Source organism: Mirounga angustirostris, unplaced genomic scaffold, assembly GCF_029215605.1.
Source record: "Mirounga angustirostris isolate CCGP_5_RB_7025 unplaced genomic scaffold, mMirAng1.0.hap1 SCAF_12, whole genome shotgun sequence".
Taxonomy (NCBI): domain Eukaryota; kingdom Metazoa; phylum Chordata; class Mammalia; order Carnivora; family Phocidae; genus Mirounga; species Mirounga angustirostris.
The window spans coordinates 19407607-19434070 of record NW_026991720.1 but is presented as its reverse complement, the minus strand read 5'-3'; the positions used below and the strand labels follow the sequence as shown (position 1 = coordinate 19434070).

The window sequence follows — 26464 nt, the reverse complement described above, 5'->3', positions numbered from 1 at the left end:
GTCTGTAGGCTTGTTGAATGTAAAATTTCTCTACCACCAGTAAGTTCCTGGTCAGGCCCAACCAGACTGAGCTCTAAGGAGTTCTTTCCCTCTTGGGCTTCTCAGAGGATTACTCACATTTCTTTGACCCTTGATTTTGTTGTTCATTGACACTTAAATGCCATTTGTCATTCCAGTGGCCATAAGCATGTGCCATGACCTAGAGCACATGCCATAGAATGATCAGGAAGAAGCAACAATCTCAGAACAGATGGCCATCACTCTATGCTAATATTTTATTATATTTATAATGCAGGCCCTCACGTAGTTCTTGTAAAAATCCCTGGAGCTGCTATAGGTTTGGCCAAGAATGCACAGACTTCAGGTTCAGAATTTGCTGCTGTCGAATTTACAGGTCAGGAAGCAGATCCGGTAGTTGCGGTTTGTGACTTGTCTTACAATTGCGAGGTTTCTTCAGCTACATTCTACATCGGTGCATTTTCTTGTTACTCCACTTGTTTTATTCCTCCAGCATTTATTGGTGCTTATTGTGTATATTTAGTTTTGAATTGGATTATATCAGGACTTAAAGTTAATTTTGGTAAAATTGCTTACAGTGAGTATCCTCACTTTTTCTGCAGTTTTGTGTTTAATCTCTTGCTCTTTTGCAAGATATGAAAAGCCATGTTTCTATCAGTTCTCTCTCTAATATGAGATTTCAAAGTAGTATTCTTAGATATATATATATCTAAGAATACTAATTAGTTATGAGTCAAAGCTGATTAAAGGGGGGTGGTAGAAATATTGACATGTTAGAAAGGCTGGAGAGGCAGGGAAAGTATTAACCAAGAGAGATATGATTTGAGAATAGGGATTGAGGTAATTAATAATACGGGTTAGAAGAACAATGAGAGGAGAGGGGAAAGATGGCGGAGGAGTAGGGGACCCTATTTCAACTGGTTCCCGGAATTGAGCTGGATAACTACCAGACCACTCTGAGCACCCACAAAACCAGCCTGAGATGTAAGAAGGTCTGGATCTCTACAAACAGAATATCGCAGGCAGTTGGTTTTGAGGTACAAAGCGGAGAGCCGTGATCCTGCGGGCAGATATCGGAGGATAAACGGCGGCGGGAGGGTGCCGGGCCCTGGGGATCCTACACCGCCGGTGAGGGACAGCCTCGCGCGCTGCGGACGGGCACAGACTCGCGGACCGGTAGCGTCGGGAAAGGACTTGAGGGCAGCCCCCGGGGTGGAAACCCAGACCGGCGGGGTCGCGCGCACGCGAACCGCAGCCCCCCGGACGGAAACCGGAGCGACGGTCCTGCGCTCGTGAACTGCAGCCTCCAAGACGGAAACCCGGTGCGCCGGGGCCGCGCACGTGAACTGCAACCCCCGGGGGTGGAAACCCCGAGCGGCGGAGTCGCGCAGGCGAATTGGGAGCGGCTGGCGGTTTTAGAAGCACAAAGGGCAGAGACGCGCCCCGACCTGGAGGCAGGACTGGGGGCGCTGCGGGGGGGCGCACAACCCAGGCCGCTGCAGTTTATAGCAGCAGGGACAGAAACGGAGACGGTGTGGCCTGGAGAGCTCACTGAAGAACAGACTGCGGTCTCTCTGCTCTGAGGCAGAGGGTTGGAAACGGTCTCTTCTGCTCTGACTCGTGGAACAGACGCGGAAAGCCGCCAGGGAACAAAAGCCCCAAAGACTGATTCCCGCTGAGCCCATCCCCCGCCACGGGGGGGGGGGGCAGGGCAACTCCGCCCAAACAGGGTTGCCTGAGTAACAGCGAGGCAGGCCCCTCCCGCAGAAGACAGGCTGGGAAAACAAGAGGCCAGCAACCCTAAGGTCCCAAGAAAACAGGTGCATCTTGCTTGGGTTCTGGTCAATAATTTGGACTCTATACATTCCCTCAAACACCCATCAACAGAATGACTAGGAGGAGGAGCCCCCAAAACAGAAAAGACTCAGAGATTATGACTTATGCTGCAGATTTACAAATGGATGCAGACATAACCAAGATGTCGGAGATGGAATTCAGGCTAGCAATTGTGAAGACAGTGGCTAGAATGGAGAAATCAATTAATGGCAACATAGAGTCTCTAAGGGCAGAAATGAAAGGTGAATTGGCAGAACTTAAAAATGCTATCAATGAGATCCAATCCAATCTAGATAATCTAACAGCTAGGGTAACTGAGGCAGAAGAGAGAATATGCGATCTGGAAGACAGTATAATAGATAAAAAGGGAAAAGAGGAGGCCAGGGAAAAACAACTCAGAATCCATGAAAATAGATTCAGAGAAATAAGTGACACCATGAGGCGTTCCAATGTCAGAATAATTGGAATCCCGGAGGGAGTGGAGAGAGAGAGGGGGCTCGAAGATGTATTTGAGCAAATCGTAGCTGAGAACTTCCCTAATCTGGGGAATGAAACAAACATTCGAGTCCTAGAGGCAGAGAGGACCCCTCCTAAGGTCAAGGAAAACAGGCCAACACCCCGGCATGTAATAGTAAAACTTGCAAATCTTAGAACCAAGGAAACCATCTTAAGGGCAGTTAGGGGGAAGAGATTCCTTACGTACAGAGGTGAGGAACATCAGAATAACGTCAGACCTATCCACAGAGACCTGGCAAGCCAGAAAGGCCTGGCAAGACATATTCAGGGTACTAAATGAGAAGAACATGCAGCCAAGAATACTTTATCCGGCAAGGCTTTCATTTAGAATGGATGGAGAGATGCAGAGCTTCCACGACCGGCAGAAGTTGAAAGAATATGTGACCATTAAGCCGGCCCTGCAAGAAATATTAAGGGGGGTTCTATAAAAGGAGAAAGACCCCAAGAGTGATCTACAACAGAAATTTACAGGGACAATCTATAAAAACAACGTCTTCACAGGCAACATGATGACAATTAATTCATATCTTTCAATAATCACTCTCAACGTGAGTGGCCTAAACACTCCCATAAAACGGCACAGGATTGCATATTGGATAAAAAGACAGGACCCATCCATATGCTGTCTACAAGAGACTCATTTTGAACCTAAAGATACATCCAGACTGAAAGTGAAGGGATGGAGATCCATCTTCCATGCCAGCGGACCTCAAAAGAAAGCTGGGGTAGCAATTCTTATATCAGACAAATTAGATTTTAAACTAAAGTCTGTAATAAGAGACACAGAAGGACACTATATCATTCTTAAAGGGTCTATCCAACAAGAAGATCTAACAATTGTAAATATCTGTGCCCCCAACATGGGAGCAGCCATCTACATAAGCCAACTGTTAACCAAAATAAAGAGTCATTTTGATAACAATATGTTTATTGTAGGAGACCTCAATACTCCACTCTCAGCAATGGACAGATCATCTAAGCAGAAAATCAACAAGGAAACAAGAGCTTTGAATGATACATTGGACCAGATGGACCTCATAGATATTTACAGAACATTCCACCCTAAAACAACAGAATACTCATTCTTCTCGAGCGCACATGGAACTTTCTCCAGAATAGACCATATACTGGGTCACAAATCAGGTCTCAACCGATACCAAAAGATTGAGATTATTCCCTATGTATTCTCAGACCGCAATGCTCTAAAACTGGAACTCAATCACAAGAAAAAATTTGGCAGAAATTCAAACACTTGGAAGCTAAAAAGACCACTCTGCTCAAGAATGTTTGGGTCAACCAAGAAATCAAAGAAGAACTTAAACAATTCATGGAAATCAATGAGAACAAAAACACATCGGTCCAAAACCTATGGGATACTGCAAAGGCGGTCCTAAGGGGGAAATACATAGCCATCCAAGCCTCACTCAAAAAAATAGAAAAATCCCGAATTCACCAACTAACTCTACACCTTAAAGAACTAGAGAAAAAGCAACAAACGACGCCTAAGCCACGCATTAGAAGATAAATAATTAAAATTAGAGCAGAAATCAATGAATTAGAAACCAGAAACACAGTAGATCAGATCAACGAAACTAGAAGTTGGTTCTTCGAAAGAATTAATAAGATTGATAAACCACTGGCCAGACTTATCCAAAAGAAGAGAGAAAGGACCCAAATTAATAAAATTATGAATGAAAGGGGAGAGATCACGACTAACACCAAGGAAATAGAAACAATTATTAGAAATTATTATCAACAACTATATGCCAATAAACTGAGCAATCTGGATGAAATGGAGGCCTTCCTGGAAACCTATAAGCTGCCAAGACTGAAACAGGAAGAAATTGACAACCTGAATAGGCCAATAACCAGTAACGAGATTGAAGCAGTGATCAAAAACCTCCCAAAAAACAAGAGTCCAGGGCCTGATGGATTCCCTGGGGAATTCTACCAAACATTCAAAGAAGAAATAATACCTATTCTACTGAAGCTGTTTCAAAAACTAGAAACAGAAGGAAAACTTCCAAACTCATTCTATGAGGCCAGCATTACCTTAATCCCCAAACCAGGCAAAGACCCCATCAAAAAGGAGAATTTCAGACCAATATCCCTGATGAATATGGATTCCAAAATCCTCAACAAAATCCTAGCTAATAGGATCCAAAAATACATTAAAAGGATCATCCACCACGACCAAGTGGGATTTATCCCCGGGATGCAAGGGTGGTTCAACATTCGCAAATCAATCAGTGTGATAGAACACATTAATAAGAGGAGGGAGAAGAACCATATGGTCCTCTCAATTGATGCAGAAAAAGCATTTGACAAAATACAACATCCTTTCCTGATTAAAACTCTCCAGAGTATAGGGATAGAGGGAACGTTCCTCAAGCTCATAAAATCCATCTATGAAAAACCCACAGCGAATATCATCCTCAATGGGGAAAAGCTGAGAGCCTTTCCCTTAAGATCAGGAACACGTCAAGGGTGCCCAGTCTCACCACTCTTGTTCAACATAGTACTAGAAGTCCTAGCAACAGCAATCAGACAACAAAAAGAAATAAAAGGTATTCAAATTGGCAAAGAAGAAGTCAAACTCTCTCTTTTCGCAGACGACATGATACTTTATGTGGAAAACCCAAAAGACTCCACCCCCAAATTACTAGAACTCATCCAGCAATTCAGTAATGTGGCAGGATACAAAATCAATGCACAGAAATCAGTTGCTTTCTTATACACTAACAACGCAACTGTAGAAAGAGAAATTGAAGAAACGATTCCATTTACAATAGCACCAAAAACTATAAGATACCTCGGAATAAACTGAACCAAAGAGGTAAAGGATCTATATTCTAGGAACTACAAAACACTCATGAAAGAAATTGAAGAAGACACAAAAAGATGGAAAAATATTCCATGCTCATGGGTCGGAAGAATAAACATTGTTAAAATATCTATGCTACCCAGAGCAATCTATACCTTCAATGCCATCCCAATCAAAATTCCAATGACATTTTTCAAAGTGCTGGAACAAATAATCCTAAAATTTGTATGGAATCAGAAAAGACCCCGAATCACCAAGGAGATGTTGAAAAAGAAAAACAAAGCTGGGGGCATCACGTTGCCCGATTTCAAGCTATATTACAAAGCAATGATCATCACCAAGACAGCATGGTACTGGCACAAAAACAGACATACAGACCAGTGGAACAGAATAGAGAACCCAGATATGGACCCTCAACTCTGTGGCCAAATAATCTTTGACAAAGCAGGAAAAAACATGCAATGGAAAAAAGTCTCTTCAATAAATGGTGCTGGGAAAATTGGACAGCCACATGCAGAAGAATGAAACTTGACCATTCTCTAACACCACTCACAAAGATAAACTCAAAATGGATGAAAGATCTCAATGTGAGACAGGAATCCATCAAAATCCTAGAGGAGAACATAGGCAGTAACTTCTTTGACATCGGCCACAGCAACTTCTTTCAAGATACATCTCCAAAAGCTAGGGAAACAAAAGCAAAAATGAACTTTTGGGACTTCATCAAGATAAAAAGCTTCTGCACAGCAAAGGAAACAGTCAACAAAACAAAGAGGCAACCCACAGAATGGGAGAAGATATTTGCAAATGACACTACAGATAAGGGGCTGGTATCCAAGATCTATAAAGAACTTCTCAAACTCAACACCCAAAAAACAAATAATCAAGTCAAAAAGTGGGCAGAAGAGATGAACAGACACTTCTCTGAAGAAGACATACAAATGGCTAACGGACACACGAAAAAATGTTCATCATCATTAGCCATCAGGGAAATCCAAATCAAAACCCACACTGAGATACCACCTTACACCAGTTAGAATGGCCAAAATGGACAGGGAAAGAAACAACAAATGTTGGAGAGGTTGTGGAGAAAGGGGAACCCTCTTACACTGTTGGTGGGAATGCAAGTTGGTACAGCCACTTTGGAAAACAGTGTGGAGGTTCCTCAAAAATTTAAAAATAGAGCTACCCTATGACCCAGCAATTGCACTCCTGGGTATTTACCCCAAAGACACAGATGTAGTGAAAAGAAGGGCCCTATGCACCCCAATGTTCATAGCAGCAGTGTCTGCAATATCCAAACTGTGGAAAGAGCCGAGATGCCCTTCAACAGATGAATGGATAAAGAAGATGTGGTCCATATATACAATGGAATATTACTCAGCCATCAGAAAGGATGAATACCCAACTTTTACATCAACATGAGTGGGACTGGAGGAGATTATGCTAAGCGAAATAAGTCAAGCAGAGAAAGTCAATTATCCTATGGTTTCACTTATTTGTGGAACATAAGGAATAACATGGAGGACATTAGGAGAAGGAAGGGAAAAATGGAGGTGGGGTGGAATTGGAGGGGGAGATGAACCATGAGAGACTATGGACCTGAGAAACAAACAGGGTTCAAGAGGGGAGGGGGGAGGGGGGATGGGTTAGCCCGGTGATGGGTATTAAGGAGGGCACGTACTGCATGGAGCACTGGGTGTTATACGAAAACAATGGATCGTGGATCACTACATCAAAAACTAATGATGTATTGTATGGTGACTAACATAATATAATAAAATTAAAAACTACAAAAAAAAAACAATGAGGAAGGAGAAATAGGGAGTATATTGATTTAGGTGCAAGCGTACTAGAACAATGAAGACTTAGAATATTTGATAGAGAACTGATAGAAACATGGCTTTTCATATCTTTTAATTGACTTTAACAGTGTTTGCCTTGGACCTAAAATAATGAGCCAAGTGTAAAATTTACTTTGAAATTTAATCTGAATACTGTAAATATTTCACTAGCAAATCATCTACTTTTTATTTCAATATGCCACTTTGATTTTATTACCTTTTGGGATCAGTATTTTTCCATAATTGTTTTAGTTTTCAAGATTAAGAAACTTGAGATAGAGTCCACGTCCTATAAAATTCATCATTTTGAAGTGTACAATTCAGTAGTTACAATTCAGTAGTTTGGTAGGTGTACAATTCAGTAGTTTTTAGTATATTCACAAGGTTATGCATCCCTCATCACTACCTAGTCCCAGAACATGTTCACCACCCTAAAAAGGAGCCTAGTCATCAGCAGTAACTCACCATTAGCAGTTCCCTCCCATTCCTCCTTCTTAGCCTTTTGGCAACCTTCAATCTACTTTCTCTCTATGGATTTACCTATTTTGAACATTTCATGTAAATGGGATGGTATAATACATAATCTTTTGTGACTAACTCCTTTCACTTAGCATCATGCTTTTCAGGTTCATCCATTTTATTGCATGTAGCAGTACACCATTCCTTTTCATTTCCTAATAATACTCCTTTGTGTGGACATTTGATGTATCCATTGGTAAGTTGAGGCATTTCTGGATTGTTTCCACTTTTGGCTATTTTGAATAATGCTGCTGTGAACATTCATGTACAATTTCTTATGTGAAGATGTATTTAGAATTTGAGTATACCTAGGAATGGAATTTTGAGGCCATATGGTAACTCTGTTTAACTTTTTCAGGAACTGCCAAACTGCCAAATTGGCTGCACCATGTTATATTCCCACCAAATTGGGCATATTGTTTGAAATGTAACTGACATACTGTTAAAAATAAGTTTACCATTTGTTTCCTGCCTTTTGGAACATCATGTTTACTGGAATGAGTTATGACCTGAAGCTTTGAATGGTCACAGAATTTTAGAGCTGGAGGGTTTCTAATGAATCCATCTTCCCATTGGAATGGAAGGTCCCTGTGATCCAGTACCTTGTCTGTTTTGGTCACTGCTGTATCCACTCCACCTAGGTCAGTGCTGTAAAAGAGTAGGTGCTCAGTAAATGTTTTCTGAATAAATGAATATAATCCAACTCCTCTGTTTTTTAATGAGGAAAATTATGCCTAAAGAGATCAGGTGACTTTCTAAAGGTCACACACAGACTTAATGGCAGAGCAACAGCTAGAATCCTTGGTCCTGATTTCCTTGCCCAGCTCTTAGCCTCACAGTCTTCTTGAATTCACTCCTCTGTCTTAGCTTGGTGGTCCATCGCTGACCTCGCTGACCTCCTATAGCATTTTCTGACAGTTTATAGCTTTGCTTTGGGCTTTATTGACATTTAATGAATGTTTTTGTTCTTGTGAAGTCATTTACATGTTTACTGCTGAGGCCAGTGTTCATAAAAGGAGAAAAACATTTAAATAACTGCATTTTACCTAGGGAAGATAAATTACAGTTGCCCATCAATAAATAGATAACTTTCATAGCTGCCAAGATTATTAGATTGTAGAAGACAATAAATTTGCACCCTCCCTTATGAGTCACTTGCCTTACAAAATTCACAACTAATTATCTAAAAGTGAGACAAGTTAATGGAGGTTTGCTCTCTATTTACTAGTATTCTTTTCTTTCCTAATCACCCTTGTGGATGGAGGAATCCACTTTATCAGCCTTTCCTCCCTACTCTGCTCTTCCGGAGTAATATATGTATAAGTTAAATGTAGCATAGCGTAAGTAAGCATAGATTACCCTGTGTCTGAGGCAGTGTTCTTGAAGGAGCCACATTTGCATGTTAAGTGGAGTTGTGTGCCATGAAGGATAGGTTTATAGACTGGACCCTTAATGAAGTTGAGAATCACTGTGCAAAAGCTATAGAGTGTAGGTAGAAATCTAGAGCCTTTGAATACAAAGAGTATACATTTCACTTCCTTTTGACAAAAAAGTCTTTATTTTATAAGGCTTTATGGGAAACAGTTCAATTACTTCAGTTAAAACTCATTCCAGGAAGCAGAATCTGAAGACGTTACTTGAAAGTATTGAGATTTTCTCCTTTTTGTAACTTGTCACCAGTTGATTGATACCTGGTATTAGAGTAAGAGGTTTAACAGATTCCCGAACTCTGGTTATATTTGTCGATATCTGTGGGACATCTCCTAGGGAGCATTATAAGGCCGTTAAGGTAATAATTGTGTTTCTGGTTTACTCCATTCATGTAGTGTTGGGCATTGAGATTGGGAAAATATTTTAAAAATCTGCCTTTTGGCTAAGGTAAGAAGTAAAAGCATTTTTAGGGATTAGCATGGGGTGGTAGAGGGGGAAAATAGGCTTTTATTTAGAAGATTTATGTTTAAATTCTGGCTCTGTGACTAACTTGTTGAGTAATCTTGTTTTATTTTATTTCATTTCATTGTATTTTATTTTATTTTATCTAAAGATTCATTTATTTGAGAGACATCAAGAGTAAGAGCAAAAGAGAGGGAGAGTGTGTGAGTGGGAGGAGGGGCAGAGGGAGAGGGAGAGGGAAAGGGACTGTCCGCTGAGCAGGGAGCCTGACACTGGGCTAGGGACTCCATCCCAGGACCTCAGGATCATGACCTGAGCTGAAGGCATACACTTACCCCTGAGTAATCTTGTTTAAATCACAGAACTTCACCAAGGCTCACTTTACTCATTTATAAATCATGGATAATAGTAATTCCTCACAGTGTGGCTTTTGTGAGATACTGTATGGGACACATAGTAGGCATTCAGTAGTTGTCAGTGTCAATGAACCTGGGGTTCGTTGGCCTGTCCTAATCACGTTTTGTTATATGTCTGTGCACGCATACTTAGATACATACATTCAACACACACACACACACGCACACACACACTCCAGTCTATCTCCATCCCACATCTTGTTCCCAGTAGGAATTAACTGGTTATGTGGTTGACAAGTTAACTCCTAAATGTATGTGGACAATCAGAGGCTTTTAAAATTATCTTATAGGGGCGCCTGGGTGGCTCGGTTAGTTAAGCGTCTGCTTTTGGCTCAGGTCGTGATCCCGGGGTCTTGGGATCGAGCCCCGTGTCGGGCTCCCTGCTCGGCTGGGAGCCTGCTTCTCCATTTCGCTCTGCCTCCCCCTGCTTGTGCTCTCTCTCTCTCTCCCTCTGTGTCAGATAAATAAATAAAACTCTTAAAAAAAAAAAAAGATTTAAAATTATCTTATAATGTGGGCGCCTGGGTGGCTCAGTTGGTTAAGCGACTGCCCTCAGCTCAGGTCATGATCCTGGAGTCCCGGGATCGAGTCCCACATCGGGCTCCCTGCTCAGCGGGGAGTCTGCTTCTCCCTCTGACTCTCCCCCCTCTCATGCTCTCTCTCTATCTCATTCTCTCTCTCAAATAAATAAATAAAATCTTTTAAAAAAAATTATCTTATAATGTTATTTACTGTAAAGATTTGTTAATAATTGCTATAAATCTGTTAAGTGCTTTCCAGTCTTTGCCAGTGCCACCGCTATTGCTTACATTATCCAAGTTGGAAACCTTGGCATGATCTTTTCTACCTTCTCTGTTCTTTGTAATTTTGTTGCCTAGAAGGATATTTCTATGTCAAGCTAAAATTGTATAAAAGATTGTTGATGCTGGTGTAAGGTAGACAATTTATTAGTTAACGGATTACTGAGGTGCTATAAAATTCCTAATCATGTCCATTTATACTCAGAAATACAATATAATTCAATTCTAAAGGTTTTCTCCCCCTCTGTTCTTATTTTCTAGTGATCCTCTAAATGGAAGCTTATAAAATTAGGTCTCTTTCACCAAGATGATGTAGTGAGGAGACCTTTTTGTATTCCATTAACAGCAGGATACCAGGTGTGGGTAAACAACAACAAAAACCTCCAGCAGCCTGTATCTGAGGATGTGGTAGACTGTTCAGCAAATAGTCATTCCTTAACCCCATCTCCACCCCTGTCTCTGTGAGAGGATACTTCCTCCTTCCATTGACACTGGTCTCGGACATGTCACCTACCACGACCAGTGGCATCAGCAGATAATGCCACTAGCAAGGGCTTGAAATGCGCTTGTGCATTTGGATTTGGTCTTTTGCCAAATCCCAGATAACCAGCATATATGTGATCAAGAAAGAAATGCTTATTGTTATGTTGTTGAGTTTTTAATGTGGTTTGTTACTCAGTATTGTTGTGGCATTAGCTAACAGATACAAAGGGATGCTGTTTCCTTATGAAGATTTCCTTTATGTACCGATTTGGGAGCCTTAACTTTCCCTATAGAATCAAAAACCTTATTGTTTGATTGTACCTATTTTAACGCCAATTTTGTGTCTCTGGTCACTGACAAAATTGTTCAGGATTGAAAGCCCAGTTAAAAGGAATACTAACAATTCAGAGCTGAAAGAAGGGTGCTTGGTTGACCCTGGCTATCTCTGCAAACCTGTCTGTACTTGGAAGTTGTTTCTAGGAGAAGATAATGGCCAGTGGCTCCTTTCTTTGGTAAAGTCATTGCATTTCCTTAGTGGTGAAAAGGGCAGTGAATATACAAAGATAGTCTCTTTAATTATGGAAAGAGCCTATTAAAATTCCATTTTGTCTTTAGAAGTAAACATATAAAGGAAAATGGGGGAAGCCAGACACCTCTTTAAAATAATGATTGTCTTGGGCTAATTCCTTCACTGTGCCTCCAGCATCATTAGATGCCAATCCTTCTGTGTAGGTTCATTTGCAAACAAAACTGATTAGAGAGGGGAGGCTGTGTGCTGGAGACTTCCCTAAAGCAGAGGTTTCAGACACCTGCCCAGTGTTTAAACTGGTTACTGTCGGCAGTACTTTTATTTATTTTCCCTCTACCTAGGAAAAAATGGCGGTGGTGGTGGGGGGGATTGTTTATTTCAAAGGGTATTGGAACCCATCGTTCAAAAGAGAACACTAAAAAAAGAAAAAAGGATATTATGTGAAAGCTCAGAAGGTTTTCAGAATTTCTTTCTTGCCCATTATAAACATGATCTTTCCCTTTGCTCTGAGCTCCCCCCTCTGGCATTCATGGTATATTTCCCTTTCTATTATTAACAAACTTCAAAGCTCCCCCACCATGTCATTTTGCTGTCCCTCCAGACTGCAAAGCGATGGTAGGGGCTGCTTTTATTTCCTAGAGTTTGGAGGGTTGCAGATTAAGGAATGTAGAGGAACTGCCTGCAACATCTATTAACTTTTAATTCAGTGCAGAAAAAATCGGAAACCCAGTGCACCATCGATGCTTCAAAGATACTTTGAGCTTGTTTAACCATTTTTTTAAGGCTTGTGTGCCAGGACTGAAATGAGTTGCATTTCACAGACCTCGGGATTGTGCTGTCATAATAGCCAGATCCATATGGCTCTTTGTTTTTGTAATTAAAGCTTTATCCTTACTGGGTTTTTTTTTTTTTTTTTTTCTTAAATGGCTCTAAATCTAAACTAAATCTTAGTTCTGATGGAGACTGATTGCTTTATTGTAAGTAAACGCTTAACTATTGTATCATATTTTCTCTAAAAAGAAGATTGGTAATGTCTAATTTCTTTCACACTGTCTAGGAATCTGATTTTCAATGCAGCTTAATATTTCAGAAAGCAAAATCTCATTCCTTTAAGACCAAAGGTTGTATTCTAACATTTTTAAGTGAAAAAGTTTATAAAATATATTTCTCACATTAGGTCTATAGGAGTGGAAAAAGTTTTCCTTCACCTTCTTAGGGTCCCTGGCTGGGTTTGAAAATGGACAAAGACGATTAAGAGGAGAAAGGCATACAAATGTTTTTCATGTAAGTTTTCTATGACCTGGGGCCCCTCATAAAAAAAGGCTCAAAGACATGGCGAAACCTACTTGCTTTGTTATATTAGGTTTAACAAAGGCAACTGTGGACAAGTGACTGAGCTATGTGAGGAGGCTAAATTAGGAAGATGAGCGTTATCTTAACAAGACCTATTTGTGTATAGTTCTTTCACTCCCAGCTTCTCGTCCTTGATGGTAAGCATGTTACTTTCCTTCTGGTCTAGAGAGGACATCTTTCATGGAGGAATTTCATCTCCTGCTCTTAAGAAGAAGAGGGAAGGTCAGAGTGTTTTTCTTGTATTTGCTGTTTTTCAAGTGGCTTTAACTCAAAATATGCCAAAATGGCTTATTTTGGGGTTATGTGCTCTGAACTCTTTCAGGTCTTTTTGCCACAAAATCCCGAGCACATTGAGACTTACCTTGATGGTTTGAAGGGCCATCATTTTGAACCTGGTGAACTGATGCTTCATTTGAACTCTGCACACTACCCTTTATTGAATGTGTTGCGGCATGTCAGAGGTCCCCTTGTCACCTCCAGAGGCCTGTACGGTGTCGTTGTCCGCACTTCAAACCAGCCCCAGACTTACGTTTCTTTCTGTCTCACTTGTCTGCTTTTCAGGCCATTTGTCTTTTTCCCCTTGCTGTGTGGTGGTAGGTTATCCTATCTAGATGCTTATTATGTCTGTCTCAGACAAGTTCCTCGTGCCTCCTAAGCTGCCTAACAACTGTGGGATAAGCTTGGAAGGCAGGAACCAAGGTCGCTAGAATTGCAGGTAGAATACGTAATCAAGAGAACACTCAGCTGGCATCAAGTGCCTGAGCTCTGAACTATGGATTTTGTAACCTAAGTAAATTTTGCCTGTTGAGATGTCTCTTTCTTTCCTGTTCTTTAAGTTCCGAGTGGTCCAGGTTACCAGATAAATTAGGTAATATTGTGCTAACGATAGCAGTCCAATGACACTCAAAACACATTTATTATAGGATGCTCTCTCCTAGTCACATGCGTCTGTATGTCTGTCATTTGGGTTTTAGATGTTCCATGGACATCCATTATTGGAGAAAATGCTTCATTATTTAGAAATTTGTTCATTTCCAGAAGTATCTGGGTGAGGTAAAAGTTTCTGCCATTGCTTCCTGTCCTACCTGGATTCCGTTGAATGAGTAAGTGGATAACTAAACTTGCTTCTTTTGACCCTGAAGTGCTTGAGTTTTTTTCTTTCCTTTGAGTCAAGCCCTTGGTTAGATTTTTTTTTTCCAATTAGCTCTTAAATTTTATTTTATTTTTTAAATATTAGATCCTCCAACCTTATTCGTCTGTGGCTAAAAGTTTGGGCCCTTTTACCAACCTCTTCTTATTTTCTTAATCCTCTCTAGCCCTTTGCAACCACTTTTTTACTGTCCTTTTTATGAGTTTGACTTTTTTTTCTTTAAAGACTCCACGTATATATAAGATTCCCTGTATTCACTTAGCATGATGCCCTCAAAGCCTATTGGAAATGGCAGGATTTCCCTTTTTTCATGGCTGAATAGTATTCCACTGTGTGTGTGTATGCATGTATGTATATGTGTATATATATACATGTATTACACACACCTCACATCTTTATAATCCATTCATTTGTTGATGGACACTTCAGTTGCAGCATTATCTACAACAGTGAACATAGAGAAACAATCTCTTAATTTGTTCTTGCCAATCTTTTATTCCTAGAGGTAGAATAAGGGTGTTCGAATTTTCTTAAGCAGCCTTTTTTTTTTTTTTTTTTTTGCATGTGTTTTGTTCTGCTTTGTTTTAAGGAGTTAGAATTTATTCTTGCCAGTTATTTCAAGAGATCGGTGCTCTTACATCAGCTTGATTGTTTTTGAGAGATTTTTTTTTCTTGGCATCTAGACAAACCGGAAAGGACATGGGTCAGACCTAGAGTGATCTGGCCTTCCTTGTACTCCCTCTCTGATCACTCAGCTGGTACGTCTGTGCTTGCCCCATCCAGCCCCCCGGAGCTTGGCCCTCTGAGTGAGGTCTTGAATTTGACTCTAGCTATCTTTTGTAGGCCAGAGCTGTCGGTATTCATATAAATGATAGTACCTTTGGGTCTGTTTTCTCCTTTGCTCTTCTTTTGGCATAAAGACTCATCAATGATGAAACCCCCTTTCTCAGTAATCAGGGCCGATACCCTTTTCCTATTCATCTCCTTTTTCCTGAGAGAAGGCGAACATCACTCATTTCTTTTTTTTTTTTTTTTCTACAGTCTTGAGGTCTTTTATTTTCTTTACATTTATCATGTCATGAATTCGTAGGGAATGGGTTCCAGCAGTTCGGGCTCCTTTCCATTAGTTCTCACAGAGTGTGCTTCTCTGGGTGGGGCAGGCTGGCGCTTCAGTTGAACCCAAGTACTTTTCTCTTTAGCTTCCTTCTTTTTCTGATCATTTTCCTTCACACGCTTCAGGAAGCTATCTTGGCTCTTTGAGTTTTTAATATGCTCAATGCGTACATTAATTCTCTTGGCAAGAATCTTGCCCTTAACATGTTTGTTTACAACAATGCCAACAGCATGCTGAGTAACATTGTAGACTCTTCCAGTTTTGCCATGGTAACATTTGTGGGGCATTCCTTTTTGAACAGTGCCCATTCCCTTGATGTCCACAATATCACCTTTCTTATAGATTCGCATGTATGTGGCCAAAGGAACAACTCCATGTTTTCTAAAAGGTCTAGAGAACATATAGCGGGTACCTCTCCTCTTTCCCTTTGTGTTGGTCATTTTGGCCAATTACTGGAAGATGGCGGTTCCGGCCAAAAGCAAACATCACTCATTTCTTAAGGGATAGTCTGCTAGCCTAATCCTTAAGGCTGTAGAGGACCTGATCAGACAGCTAGGACTGACCTATGACGGAAGCAGCCTTCCTAAGTGTCGTATACCTTTCCTGTATGTGAGTTCAGTGGCTTTCAACTTGGCTTATTCAGTGTGTAGTTATGAATATGTATTGCATGGAATGCGCTATACTCTACATAAAGAGATACCTAAAGATGCCCAAAGATGGAATCTTCCCCCTTTTAATTTAGCTTGTGGGGAATGTAGCATTTAGTCTTTTTGCTTCTGTTTAAAACTGTTTGAGATCTTTTCCCATTAGCTTAGTGTCAGCCTCCTGAAAGCATATGCCTTTATATAAATTTGCCTGTCTGCCCTGTTTATAAATTAAGGATAAATTAATTGAAAAGAGTATTTGGGTGTTTGACGTTCATGGGGGATGGGTTGGAATGTCTGTGTGAGACAATTCCGTGATTCATTGAATTATAATGAACATAGTAAAGGTAGATTTTAGGATTTCTGTTTATCTTTTGGCCTCTCTTTAAGCTTAATATGTTTTCCAAATATTTTAGAGGATTTCTTTATAAAGAAAGTACTGAGAATATTTGCTCGAATTTATGGTATATATTGTACATCTTTTGCTTTTATTTTATGGTTTCTCAAATTTACTCTGTTTATATTTCTAGAGTGTTTAGGGTTTTATTCTGATCATGGTTTATGATTTAATTGGCTACCAGATGTTCACATATTCTACCTTTTCCTATTATATTATTTCATACGCAAGAGAAAAAAATGGTCTGTAACCTCCTCTGTGGTGCAATTTTCTGCTCAGAAGAAAGGGAAAAGTTTGGTACCATTCACTTTCTAGCTCATTGTCTTTATACATAATCAGCTACCTGGTGATCAATTGCTGGTTGCTCCAAACTTGGTGTTAATGTCACACAGGGAAGAAGAATGTCTCTGGCTTCATGGAGCCCACAGTCTGCATGGCAGAAAATGTCATGGCTTTTACCACTAATGTTTGCCATCCTCTTTCTTCATAACCATTTTAAGATTGATAGGATGTTTCATTGTCTAATTTTTTCCCTTCAAATCTTCTATTTCCCCATTTTTCTGTGATCTTTCCATAATGATTGTGAATGACTCCTCAAGTATGTGAGTGAATTCCCTTAAGAGACTTAGCTTCCCATCATGCAGGCCTACTGATTGGTCTGAGTTCAGTGTTGTCAAGTGTTCCCCATCTGCTTTTTGTCAGTCGCTATTTCTGCAAAGTCTTCATTCTCTCTAATTATACAAATATGTCTTCTTCATTTTTCTTGTCAAAGACATATTAAAAGGAATTAGTTCAGTTTCTGAGCTGGTTTAGTCTTCATTAATTCCATCCCCCACTCCATTTTTAGCAGCATTTTTCTTTTCCCTGTCTCCCCACCGCCCCCCCCTTGGTGATTTTAAAAGCTCATCTTCTCATGTCGGACTTATTTGAGTAGCATGAATTAATTTGCTACCTCTGAGTCTTTTATAAGTTTTAGCTGACTGTAACAGGTACTTTACACTTTCCTCCATATTTAGTTCAGATCTGTCTTTGTCTGTAGATATTTGAAGAGTCATTTGTGAAACTACGTTAGGTGTTCCTTGTTCATTATCATTTTCCCCAAGAGGAATTTTAATCCTATGTGTGTTAATTATTTAATTATCCTAATGATGTCTCTTATGGTACTCCTGGCCTCTTGCACACTAATGGAATTAATCCTTCATCCCAGGGCTCCTCAGAGCTGATTCTTTAGTGTTTGTACATTTATATTTAAATGGTTCTTACATTAGTTTATCACTAACTTGTCCTTGTTTTTTTCCCCCCATCGTCCACGTTCTGTCTCTTTTCTCTCTAATGCCCTATGTTCTTTAGATTTAAATTTTGATTTCTATGCAGTTCCTTTCTTTCCCTTGCCTCCAGTGCAGGTCATTATTTTCTCATACACTTGGGGTCTCAAGCCTTGACGGCTGGGAGAATCACCGTGGAATGCTTGTTGAAAGCTGAGTTTTTGGGTTCCGAGCCCAGAAATTCTAATATATTTGGCGTGTGAGGAGGCCAGGTGACTGCATTTTTAGGAGGCATCCAGGAGGTTTGGACGCAGTGGTCCACTGGCCCTGCTGCTGTGTACTGTTGTCCGCTACCTGGGTTCTCTGCTGCTAGCCTTCACCTTAAACACCGCAGCCAGGTTTTCATCTCCGAATGTTCATTTGCAAATTAATTTATGAAATGCCCGCCATCTGCAAGGTACTGTGTTGAGCACTCAGAATTGTCATAATGAGCAGAAGTGACTTTGTCCCTGAGCTTTACGCTTATGGTACATTGAATTCTTTTCTTCATGTCTTCCTCATCTGAAAACTTTCTTGATTTCCTATTATTTACATGTAACACTGGGTCAGTTCTTCAGTATTTTTGTTGACGAGCTTATAGAATATAAGACAATACTATATCAGGAGATTTGGATTCCAGGATTGCTTTTACTTCTGACTGTGTGTGTGTGTGTGTGTGTGTGTGTGTGTGTACAAGGATAATGATGCTACACAAAGCTGTCTTCTAATACTGACATATGATTACCTGGGACCAAATAAAGATGTATCACTGGCCTGGCACGTGTGAAAGAATCACAATTTATTAAGAGGCATAAAGTCTGTAACACAAAAGAAGCAAAGATGTAGTGGGAGACTCTCAGTCTCCTAGCTCAGGTGACCCTTCCTGTGTTTCCCCTGGATCTGCCTCACTCTTGAATTGTGGAGTGTGTAGAGATTTCGAACAATAATGTAATCAGCGTGACTATAACTCAGGGGGTAACTCTTCCATCTGTCACTCAGTTCAGACAGCTCAAAGAAACCAAACTCAGGTTAGCACAATGCTTCTCATGAGTTACAACCTCTTTATTTTTTCCTTTTAATTAAATGTGTTCATTTAAAAGCATTTAAAATAAAAAGTTTAGTGATTCAATTGAATAATCACTTGCTGGCAACCCTCTCCTACACCCGCCCCCCCCCGCCCCCCACACACATTTTAACTATTCCCAAACCAGGGTCTTGCGTGGGTAACACCAACTGCCTTTTAAACTTAAAAAAAAAAAAAAAGTAACAGTAGTTCCTGAAAACTACAAGGACTATCTTATTTCTCTTCATGCTTTTACTGAGTCTTACTGTTCCTGGGTGACATATTAAGGGATGCAGAGGAAAGTACTAGAATCAACTAGGTACTTTTATGAAGGCTCTCACTTTGTTGTTCTTCCTACCTTTATCTCTTCCCCGGGGCTGCCCATTCAATTCCCTCTTCCTTTCAGGCATTTTTGGCTTAAGGATTAACTTCTTATGCTACATTTGGCCATCAATGGTCATGACTTGACTGGAGGTATTTTAGTACTACTGGGAGATTTTGGTTGAAATCTTCTCTTTCAAAAGTTGTAACTTTAACAGCTAGAGTGGTAAGTGGCAAGCCAGTCTTACGGACTCCCAAGTACAGAGGGAGTTAAAGGAAAGGAGAAATTATGGAGTGGCTGGAAAATGCTTGAGGATGGAAGTGGTATTACAGAGGGAAGGCAGAGGCAGGAGAGGACGAGGAGTGTGTTGGGGGAGGGGCTATACTGCATGGGGTGGCACGGAGGCTGTACGTCTAAGACACGCATGAGGGAGGACCCTGGCTGGTAGGTTGGGGCCAATTGCGGAGGGCCTAGAAATGCCAGCTAAAGATTTTCAGTTTTATATTTTATGGAGCAAGAGTTCCTAACATCTTAAAGAGGCATTTATCATTCCCTATAAAGCTCTAATCCATCCTCTGAGGGACAGGGCCTGTGAATGGTACAGTGGGGCTAATTCTGACTAAAACCGCTGAGCCTTTGTGTATGTTTGGATATGTGTGTGCATGTGTGCACTTACTAATGGATATTCCTGAGACGAGAGGCCTGCAGCAGAGCGGAGGACAGTGCAGTTCTGCTGGCTGAGTTCTTCTCTTGTGAGCCATCCTAGGAAGCTGTGAGAGAAATTCTGCCCAGGCCTTTCCCATCTAATACTGATGATCAGCCTGCTGACAAGTCCTGCCATGAGCAATGGGAACCATTGGAGATTTTTTGTTGTTTGTTTTGTGTGTGTGTGTGTGTGTGTGTGTATACAATTAGTTTTTTAAAGCTCTGGAATTGATATTATGAAATTGCTGTCTTAAGAAGTTTGTGTTGGATGTAGTTTTCATGATGAACTGGAGGGGATAAGACTCAAGGCCAATTAAAAAGACCCTTTTGTAAGGACAGTGAGAATAGAAAGGGACAGTTATTAGAGAGGATTTATAGGGAGAATTTATTCACTTAGTAAACATTTGTTGAAATTTATTGTACTGTGGAGATTTGAAGTAGAAAAAGCTGGAACCTCTGCTTTAAAGAGCCCTCACTAGTGGGCAGTCAGTCACATAAATTGTGACGACATGATGTGCTAAATGCTGGAATAGTCCTGAAGTGCTTTGGAAATAGGACGGATTCCTCAGTGTAGTGGGGATGGTGGAGGGACGCAGGGGAGCTTGCGAGCGATGGGATTGGATCCTATTTATACAGCTGAAGGAGAGAACCTAGTAGATAAGGAGGGTTTTATGATGGAAGGGTTAGTGAACGAAGTGAAATATGGAGGGGGTGGGGGTAAATAGATTTTGACATAAGGAGAAGGCATTTGAGGGGGTTGAAGATTGGCTAAATATTGAGGAAAGGAATAAATCAAAGCTGACCAAGCTTTGTGTAACTAAAAGAATGGTGGTACTGTTTCTAGTAAGGAGAAGATGAATGGTATTAAAGCCATTGGAGTTTGAGATGATTGCAGTCCAATAAGAAGCTTGTAGTGAAGGTTGATAAGGTTGACCTGTGAAAGATAAGGGCGAGCACCATTGATCAGAGAGGAGTATAATGATAACGTGATCTATAACAGGAAGTACATGTCTGTGGGGGTGGGGGCTTCGTGCAAGTGGTGGAGTGAGAAGCTATAGTTGCTGTGGAAGGAGGCATAGAGTTAGTTTGAAAGCCATTCGTTTCCTTGTGGGGGTGGCACCACAGCTCTTGTCCTCAGACAATCTTCCAGAGGTGATGCATTTGTCCAGGCTAGACCTGGTGTAAGAAATGCAAGTAGTGGTAGATGCAGAAGGATGGGTTTGCAGGAAATTCTAGCAGGAGAGGCCCAGCACAAGGGGAAATGAACATTAGCACACCTGCCTTTTGGTAAACTCTTTTTTTTTTTTAAGATTTTATTTATTTATTTGACAGAGAGAGAGACAGCAAGAGAGGGAACACAAGCAGGAGGAGAGGAAGAGGCAGGCTTCCCACTGAGCAGGGAGCCCGATGTGGGGCTCGATCCCAGGACCCTGGGATCATGACCTGAGCCGAAGGCAGACGCTTAACGACTGAGCCACTCAGGTGCCCCCTTTTGGTAAACTCTTATGTGGAATGCCAAATGTGAGCTCAGCTCCGTTTTCTTGACCAGAGAGCAGCTGGGTAGGCTTGGATGGAATCAGAAAGCCCTGTAGGTAAGGACTTGGTCTGCGAAGTGCATATTAGTTGTACCTGCGTCTTGTCACTTGATTCTGGTGGTGGAAACACAAATATCAAAAACTTCTCAGTGACCCTTCCTATGGTTATAGGTACAGAATCCAGCAAATCCCCTGGATAAGTGTTTGTCTCTGCAGATTCAGTTGCATGCCTGTTGGCTTGCCCCCTGGGGGTGTTGGTGGGTGGTATGAGGGGCCTTCAGGAAAATTTCCCCATCTTCTTGGCTGCAATGAGGAGCCAGAACCAAGCCTACTACTGTGGGTCCTGGGGCTTCATCCTTATCTCTCAAAGTTCTATGCCCAGAAAGGCCAGCTGGAAAATGGTCCCTCAAAGTGGAAGGTGGTAGTTAAGTGAGGTGTTATCTTCTGTGTACAGAAAGCTTCAGCTGTACAAGAAGTATTTGCAGCAAGAGGATAAAGGAAGCTTGTGATGGAGTATTTCCTTTATTTTGACCATGGTGCCAGGACCAGGGACAAATGACAGACCCCAGAAGCTATGTGGTTCAGGGAGTTGTGATCACTCCCTGTTCTCTTGTTCCCAGGAGACCCGAGTGTACTGGTATCCTGGTCAAAAAGGTATGCTGAGTAGTAGGTCTGCATCAGAGTAGAGTGTAAGTTCACTCACTGACTGTGGTTGGCTAGCAGTTCAGTCCAAGTGTAGTCTTCAGGAAAAGCCAAATTATAGAGTCAAGCTGGTGACTAAAGGAATTTTTAATCCAAAGGGACAAGGGAGATTCTGGATGGGAGTTAGCATAATGGACCAAGGAGACCAGAAAGGAAGGATCAAAGCAGGAAGTAGCAAGTGGAGCCTGGAGGACTTTACTGCATCAGAGTGAGTGTCTTTATATGGTGTACATGGAGTCTCAGGTATGAAAAAGAGACAGTCTTTGAAAAAGCCGGACCATCTGTGCATAGTTTATTCCTTTGCTGTTAATCTTCTTGAATTTCCCTCCTTCTTAAATGCCTCTATTTGGACACAAACAAGGTTAGGTGGAGATTAATATTTATTGAGGACTGACTCTGTACCAGATACCGTTTTACATGTTGGGGCTAGAGCAATGAACAGCATAGAATCCCAGAGATAGAGACTATAAACTCATACACACATACGATAATTTCCTTCCTGATGACTTCTTATGAAAAAGAGAATATGATGGAACAATACTGCAGGGTGTGATTTGTTCTGGAGGTGTCTTCTTCAGGCTAGGGTGATCTGCGAGCTCTCGTTGAAGAGATGACATTTGAGTTGAGTCCTGAATGTTGTGAAAGAGCCACATTAAAATTGGGGAAAGGGAGAGGAGAACTGGGCTTTATTTGGCCATATTAAGTTTGTGGTGGTTGTGAGACATGAGATACAGACCTGGCATGTGGGTGTATGCATCTGGGTGCTCACTAGAAAGGTCTGGGCTGATAGATTGAGAGGTCTTAGCCAGTAGATTGTATTTTAAAGTCACAGGACTGGATGAGATCTCAAAGTCACACTTTTTGGAGGCTCTTTTTAATCATGTCTATTTGCCTAGCGATAACTGCATATAAACATCTTATTTTAAATAGAACAGATTTTTAAGCGCTGGACACAACTTTGGGGACATGAATATGATTTCCTGTGTGCATATATTTTTTTCGTGTTTCTGAATCGTGTATACTGATTGCCAAGTTTCTCCTGCCATATACTCGATTCTAAAAGACAGCACTTCTCAAAGTTTTCAACTTATATTCTGACAAATTGAAATTTTCTTAAACTCATTATAGAATCTACTCAAGTGTGCATATGCAGTCATAGGTTTCTGATCTTCAGATTTATTAAGAGTCCCTGAAATCTCTCTCTTAGTAAATATTGTATTTGAAAAGGATTGCTGGAACATGTGTAGAGTGCTTTACAGTGAACACACATCCGAGGTTTTAAAACCCCCATGAGGTAGGAAAGTGTCGTATTTACGCTTTCCCTTGCAATTGTGTGAAGTAAGGCTTTGGACTATAAAGGGACTCATGTACAGGGCAACACAACTAAGAACTATTAGGGCCAGTCTTAGAACCCAAGGGTTTAATTTCCGTGCTGGGGCCCTTTTCCACTACCTCAGGGGTTCTCAGCCTGGGCCGCGCATTAGAGTCCTTGTTGAGAGTTAAGCCAACTCACTATGCCCAGGCCCTGCCCCAGAGGCCTGGACAATGATACATAGTTTTTACATTCCCCGGGTGATGACTTTCTAATGACGTTGGTAAGGAAGGCCTCTCTTTTCTTGGCCAGTAAAATCACGGGCAGAGCCCTTCCTCGTATTGTGACTGCCTTCCGAGTGCGAATGCAGTGCACATTCTTTCTCTGGCATCCACATTCTCCCTGCCTGAACCTGAGACCGCTGAAGCTGGATCAGCCCTTCTCTTCCCTCAGCCCAATAAAATGACAACCAAAAACTGCCAATAAAATGATTTTCTTATTTAAAAGGGGACTTTGTCCATTTTTTTAGGATCGGGAGATATGCTTTTGTATTTGTGCTCCATTCTTTGTGCTATAAATTTCTCTCCGGTGATTTGATGGCATTTTGAATGGTTACTCCCAGCTTTTAATGCAGGTTTATCTGTAAAATGCCAGTTTGTTCACTGTTAGCTAGTGAATGCATGCTTGCTTCTAGCTTGAGCAGACTAGTGCTGGGACTCAAGGCATGCTCACTATTACCTATCCTGGACAAAATAAAGATAGAAACGAGAGTAAGCATTTAGAAACTCTTAGTGATTGGGCAAAGTAATTTTATGTCTGAATAATAAATATGAATTGGGAGCTTTGATTTTTATCTTAGTGTTTTTAAAGTTTTACCTTTTGTGTTTTACAATAGTATCAAAACTGATCCATCCTCACAGATAATTTCAGAAGCCATGGACTAGATCCCTGAACCCAGTAGAAGCCGAGAGGAATAAGGACCACCCCTACTTTTTCCCAGATAAGCAGTGATGATATTCTTGATTTGGGACTGTTTTGAGAGTATGGAGTGATAAACAGTCCAGAGGTAAACCTCAAGTTCCTGGCAATGGGAATCAGCCTAGAAGCCAGCCTCAGTAGTATTACTATGTTTGTTTGTTCCTGTCTCTCTTTCTCTTTCTCTTTCTTTCTTTCTTTCCTTTCTAAGAAATACTTTTTTAAAAAAGATTTATTTATTTATTAGAGTGGGAGTGGGGAGCAGAGGGAGAGACTCCATGCTGAGCACGGAGCAATCCCATAACCCATGAGACGGGGACCTGAGCCGAAATCAGGAGTTGGACACTTAACCCACTGCACCACCCAGGTGCCCCATTGTTACTATGTAACTTTCTAAAGTTCCCTGTTTCTGATACTTTTCACCCGTCCTCCTGAGGCTACCTTTACATTTACATAAATTTATTTAGCTCTTCGAAGTCCCAGGAACATTTTGGCAGGTTTAATGTTGGATTTTTAACTGCAAGTCAAGGACTAAAGGAGAAATTGCTTTGGCAGCTTCTGTTCCCATTTTAAAGTGAGTCTGGCCAAGTCAGCTAAGCATTTCATCATTTTTCATATTCAGATGTATTTTGGCTCTACACTATTATGTTCTGGAAGATATATAATTTTCTAAAGCATATTGAGGCATAAAAACAATGTTGATTCCTTGCTATTACACAGTGTTTTAGGCAATCAGAGACTTCTGCTTGCTTTTTCCCCAACCAGAGTTTATACAGAGATCTTACAGATGGGAAGGGAAGATGGGTTCAGTTTGTTCTTCCTGCAGAGTCCACCGGGCAAGTCCCCTCCCCACTTTCTTATATTATTATTTCCTGTTACAAGAATAAGGCATGCTCACTACAGAAAATTTGGGAAATACAGAAAAATAGGAAAAAGTTAATTTTTCCATGTTCCCACCACCTAGAAATAACTGTTGTTTACATTTTAGTGAATTTCCTTCTCTAAATTTTTGCTTCATTAAAAATCATAAAATTGTCATCCTATTAGGAATGTAAAATTCTATGCACTTATTTAAATAAGCCATTTTACTCTACTTATAAATGTAGTGTGTGTTCATTATAGACATGTTTAGAAAGAGAAAGTATATGAAGTATGAAATTTAAAAATCACCCAGAATTCTATATCCCAGGGATAATTTTTAACTTTCATTTGTATTATTTACTTTTGATTTTTTTAAAGAATAGTTGAGTTCATATCCTAATTATTTTTAAGCATATTTAATACAGTCATAGTCATAGGACCTAGATGAGAGAAGAGTTCGTTTAAAAAACCTAATGATTCAAGTAATTCAGTATGAGTTTCAAAGATGTGAAATTATTTCTCAAGTTTCTAGGCCAAAAAAAAAAAAAAAAAAGGCTATTATGTTGCTCTATGTAGCTATTCTTTTTTAGAGAGAACAATATACTTTCTATTTAGTAATTCTCCTGGAATAATGTCCCAAATGTGCTTAAAATAGTTGAGCCATTATTAGTGGTAGAAAGAATAACACTGCTATTGTTTCAGGTGTCTAATTGAAACATTTTGACTGTGAGTCAAATAAATGAGTGTAGCTAAAGGGCAGAAGAGGGAAGGCACAGATCAGGGGAGTGTTCTCTGCCCACATTGCCCACTCAGTCCAGTTCTGTTCTTAAGGTCAGGTCTGGGAAAGCCCAGCAGTCCTTTGTGTCATGACTTCCTTATGTCTTCAGTCCTAATTTCGATTCATCTTTGGTAGCCTAGAGTACCTAAGCCCCTCCCTCTCCTTCCTCTCTCCACGACATAGTGGGTAGAATTGTGTACCCCAAAAAGATATGTTCTAGTCCTACCGCTGGTGCCTGTGAATGTGACCTTATTTGGAAATTAGGTCTTTGCTGATGTAATCTGGTTAAAATGGAGTCATACTGTATTGGGGTGGGCCCAATTCATGTCTTGGGGCACCTGGGCACCTGGGTGGCTCAGTCGGTTAAGCATCTGCCTTCGGCTCAGGTCATGATCCTGGGGTCCTGGGATCGAGTCCCGTGTCGGGCTCCCTGCTCAGCGGCGAGCCTGCTTCTCCCTCTGCCTGCCGCTCCCCCTGCTTGTGCCCATGCGTGCTCTCTCTCTCTTTGACAAATAAATAAAAATTCTTTTAAAAAGTAAAGTTTAATGTCCTTTTAAGAGGAAAATTTGGG

General features: G+C 40.8%; 2 protein-coding genes across 4 annotated transcripts in view; one reads left to right on the top strand and one right to left on the bottom strand.

Moving 5' to 3' along the window:
• Positions 1-26464, top strand: part of EXOC4 (exocyst complex component 4) — a 738469-nt gene that overhangs the window by 140880 nt on the left and 571125 nt on the right. The gene's annotated exons all lie outside the window — the stretch shown is intronic.
• On the bottom strand, positions 15207-15766 carry LOC123841732 (large ribosomal subunit protein eL21-like). Its single transcript, XM_045871259.3, has one exon. The coding sequence runs from the start codon at positions 15733-15735 to the stop codon at positions 15253-15255; it is 483 nt and encodes a 160-aa protein (XP_045727215.2). The 5' UTR covers positions 15736-15766; the 3' UTR covers positions 15207-15252.

Bases quoted from the DNA above. Each gene is read 5' to 3' on its own strand.
- LOC123841732 (XM_045871259.3), bottom strand. From the start codon at position 15,735: ATGACCAACACAAAGGGAAAGAGGAGAGGTACCCGCTATATGTTCTCT.